We start from the raw sequence: 4,616 nt of genomic DNA on the forward strand, positions 1-4,616 counted from the left end.
ACCCTTTTTTTTAATGATGTTTACTTTGAATTTATATTAGTTCACACAAACACTCCATCCATGCTTTTGTTCCGGCCCTCCGGTCCAGTTTAAGAACCCATTGTGGCCCTCGAGTCAAAAAGTTTGCCCTGCCCACCCCTGAGCTAGCAGCTTTAAGAGGAGTACTCATTTGCATCCACAAATTGTTTAAATCCTTAATATAAAAGCTCTAACATTTCAAGTTGGCAGTTGGTGGGAGAATGTCTTTAGATTTTCATCCTCCTTCGCATCAGTTTTCCTCTTGTCAGATAAAGAAAGTAGAAATTACCCAGTGTGGTTCACAAAGTAAAAGTGTTTTTGCTTCAGTACAAGTTCTTTCTCTGCAGGTTTTAGCAGTTCGATTTAGGGCCAGGCCAGTAAGATAATTATGAAGTTAGCTGGGTCCTCATGGAAGTACTTCTAGAAAATGTATAGACAGAATAGATCATTTGACACTGTCTCTTTTTTTCTTTATTGATTAAGGTATTACATATGTCTCCTTATCTCCCCATTGCCCCCTACCCTCTGCCCCCACTCATGCCCTCACCCCCCTGATGTCTGTGTCCATTGGTTAGGCTTATATGCATGCATACAAGTCCTTTGGTTGATCTCTACCCCTTACCCTCACCCTCCCCTACCTTCCTTCTGAGGTTTGACGGCCTAATCATTGAGGGCTTTAAGATTATGGTTAGTAGCTTATCTTTGGGGAAGTAAGAAATAATCACTAAAGTCCTTTGGGCTCCATGCTTCAGTGAGGAATAGCTGTGTAAGTTCCAATTTGACTGTAAAAAAATTTAAGCATGCTCAGAATTACTCCTGAAATTCCTTAAATTGGCCTTAATCCCAGCGACCAGTTGGAAGCTTCAGGGTCAACAATGAACATTTTTGTTTTGTTTTGGGCTTTGGCTCAACTCAACCCCCATCTAAGAACAAGGTCTAGATTGAAAGACTAAGGGAGAGGAGAGAGGGTGACTAGGATTTTTGCCGTCACTTTCTTTGCCAAATTCCATAGCTGGTCCTGGTAATGTGCCTGGGAACACCTGCAGAGCAGCTGATGCTGGTTACGGGGCTCAGCATCTGGTAGGTGTCAGTGCGCTGTATGTGTTCCAGGCACTCACAGGACAGGGAGTTCAAGGGCAGTAGAGGTAGTTTGCCAGTGGCCTAGGGAATGGGAAATAACGATATTTCCACCTTTCATTTCCAGAAGAAGTATCATGTCTCAGGAAGGTGATTATGGGAGATGGACGATATCCAGTAGTGATGAAAGTGAGGAGGAGAAGCCCAAACCGGACAAGCCGTCTACCTCTCTCCTCCATGCTGGGCAGGAAGCAGCCTGTGAGCCAAGGTACACCTGTTCGGAGGCTCGGAAAGCCGCCCACAGGAGGAAGATGTCACCCCTGAAATTCAGCAGCACAGATGGGGTTTCAGAAGCTTCACCTCCCAAGAAGCAGAAGAGTGGTTCCCAGGAAGACCTGGGCTGGTGTCTCTCCAGCAGTGACGATGACCTGCCACCAGAGACGCAGCTGACGGCGCCTGAGAAAGTGGCCCTCAAAGAGGAGAAAGACGTCTCCCCTCCCACACAAAGTGCTGCCCCAAGGGCTGGAAGTCATGGCCCTCCTGCCCGCCCCACGCTCACAGAGGACGAAGATGAGTACGAAACGTCCGGGGAAGGCCAGGACATTTGGGACATGCTGGATAAAGGGAACCCCTTCCAATTCTACCTCACTAGAGTCTCAGGAATTAAGCCAAAGTATAACTCTGGAGCCCTCCACATCAAGGGTAAGTATGGGGCGCTGGTGTCCGGAGCTGTCACTGCACGTGAGAGGGCCCCTCGGGTGAAACCACGAGGGTAGCTAGAATGGTCTCCAAGATCATCATGGACTTAATCACTCCCAGGAAAAAGAAAAAGAGCATTTGACAGCAAATGCAGGGAGTCAACAGCAAACTGTTCGCTTAGGACAGTGGTCGGCAAACTGCGGCTCGCGAGCCACATGCGGCTCTTTGGCCCCTTGAGTGTGGCTCTTCCACAAAATACCGACTTCTGCGCATGGGCCACGAAGTTTCAATCGCACTTCGTGGCCCATGCGCAGAAGTCGGTATTTTGTGGAAGAGCCACACTCAAGGGGCGAAAGAGCCGCATGTGGCTCGTGAGCCGCAGTTTGCCGACCACTGACTTAGGAGATCAGAGGATGTTTCTCAGGTCCTTTGAATGCTTTGGAATATTTAGTGCAATGTTTAAAGTTGTTTTTAACTGTTAACTTAGAGATCAAACTTGATCAGTAACACTTTATTAATGAAGTAGCAAATACTTGACACCAGCAGTTCTCGTTGGTCCCTGGATCAGCAGTATCAGCATCCCCTAAAACCTGTTATAAATGCATGTTCCCGGCCCCACCCGGATTCCCTGGGAGCAAGGCTCTGCAGCCTGTTGTAACTAACCCCGTAGGGAATACGAATGCCCAGTCAAGTTTGAGAACTGCTACTTGGAACCCTGGTTTTGGTTTCCGGTAAAGAAGCAAAAAGAGAATGCCAGCATGCAAATAGGTGTTTCCGTTCTGAACCAAAAGATGGCCTTTGGTTGCTTTGATTATTCCCTGAGGTGCATGTGTCATATTGTTCTATACATGTATTTGGTCTTCATCCCTGGCTATATTTGGTTTTTGTCCTAAAGTAACTCCAAAGTAATTAAAGGGCGAAGAAGTGTGTTTTGTTATTCATAACAAGCCCCTTTCAGCCACACCTGGGTTTATTATGTTAATGAGGTGACTTTTGGAAAGCCCCTAAGAATGGGGGCTGGTTGCCCAGTGAACCAACCATGTGATCAGAGTTGGGACTTTCAGCCTCATCCTTCACCTCCAGGGAGAGGAGCGGGACTGGAGGTTGAGTTAATCACTAATGGCCAGTGATTTCATCACTCCAGCCTATGTATCTCTTCCACCAGGCTGTTCCCAAGTTGTATCCTTTTATAATAAACCAGAAATCTAGTAAGCAAAGTTCTGGGAGACTTCTCAGCAAATGATCGAACCGGAGGAGGGGATCATGGGAACCTCCAAGTTATAGTCAGAAGTACAGAAGGTCTGGACTTGTGATTGGCATCTGTGGTGGGGGCAGTCCTGTGGGACTGAGTCCTTCACCTGTGGGATCTGCTGCTCACTCCAGGTGGAGGGTGTACACAGCTCAGAGCTATGGGCGCCTCTGTCCTCGCCTTCACAGGAAGCGAGTTAGTCCTGGGTTGGGGAGGTTTCTTGAGAGGGACTTGAAGGAGTAGTACATGAGGGTGGTAAAAGTTCAGAGATCTGGAAAGAAGGACAGCATGCATCATCATTGTCCTTATTGGCAGCTTCTAAAACTGACCGCTCATACAGTATCGACGTTGTAGCTTTTAATTTTGCATTGTATTTTATTAAAGAATACATAATAAGTACAGTGGGGCCTTGACTTACGAGTGTCCCGACTAACGAGTTTTTCATCCTCGGTAACATAGGCATAGGCATAAATCCGTCTCTCGGCTGATTTTTTGCTTTGAGTTGCGAGCTAAAATTCAGATTACGAGCCAGCTTCAGATACCCCACCGCTAGTTGGCGCAGCGACCCTCACAGTGAACGCCACAACATCAGCCCATCATCACGTGTCTCACTCGTTCACTTTAAGCGGTTAGCTCTTAGTTGAAGCATCAGTGTTGTGCTCACATTTGTGCTTGCAGTTATTTAGCAAAACTTCGTTTTTTCAACCATGGATCTGAAGAAAGTAAGTGCGAAGGACAGTGCTGAGAAGCAGAAGCGGATGATGTACATTGAATTAAAGAAAGAAATTATCGAAAAACATGACCAAGGTGTGTGTGTAATCGACTTGGCGAAGCAGTACGAGCGTAGCACTTCTACGATCTGCACCATACTGAAGCAGAAGGAATCGATACAGGCTACAACTCCAGCCAAGGGCGTTAAAATAATTTCTAAACAGTGGACACCTATCCATGAAAATATGGAGAAGCTGCTAATGGTGCGGTTAACGGAGAAGCAGCTCGCTGGAGATCCCGTGACGAAGGCTATAATCTGCGAGAAGGCACGAGCTATTTACGCTGATTTGCTGCAGCAGACCCCAGGCACTTCAGTGGACGAGGCATCGGGCGAGCCGTTTAAAGCCAGTCGGGGCTGGTTCGAAAATTTTAAAAAGAGGACCGGCGTTCACTCCGTTGTCAGACATGGTGAGGCAGCGAGCGCGGATATAAAGGAAGGTGACATCAACGAGCTCATCGAGGAGCACTCTAAGGAACTGACAACACAGGAGCTAAAGGAGCTACAGACGCAGCAGCACACGGAGGTTTTGCAGGAAATAGATGACACGGAGGAAGAGGAAGAGGAGGAGAAGGAGGAGGTTATCTCTATAAGTGAGATAAAGGAAATGTTGGGAATGTGGGAAAAACTTTCAGACTTTATTCAAAAGAAACACCCAGATGGAGTATTTAATGACACTTGCCTAACTCATTTCAGAAATATTCTGAAAGGGAGGATGAAACAGATCTCATTGGACAGGTTTTTATCGAAAACTCCTGTAGATGAAAGTGGTGAAAGCGTGGCGAAAAGGGCAAAAATCAGCAA

General features: G+C 46.9%; 1 protein-coding gene across 1 annotated transcript in view; it reads left to right on the forward strand.

Moving 5' to 3' along the window:
• TDP1 (tyrosyl-DNA phosphodiesterase 1) overlaps positions 1-4,616 on the forward strand; it is a 53,347-nt gene that overhangs the window by 1,575 nt on the left and 47,156 nt on the right. Inside the window, exon 2 of the mRNA XM_005871186.2 lies at positions 1,223-1,797. Within this exon, the coding sequence (XP_005871248.1) occupies positions 1,233-1,797 (565 nt within the window). The 5' untranslated portion in view covers positions 1,223-1,232. The remainder of the gene's footprint in view (positions 1-1,222; positions 1,798-4,616) is intronic.

Source organism: Myotis brandtii, unplaced genomic scaffold (assembly GCF_000412655.1).
Source record: "Myotis brandtii unplaced genomic scaffold, ASM41265v1 scaffold332, whole genome shotgun sequence".
NCBI lineage: Eukaryota > Metazoa > Chordata > Mammalia > Chiroptera > Vespertilionidae > Myotis > Myotis brandtii.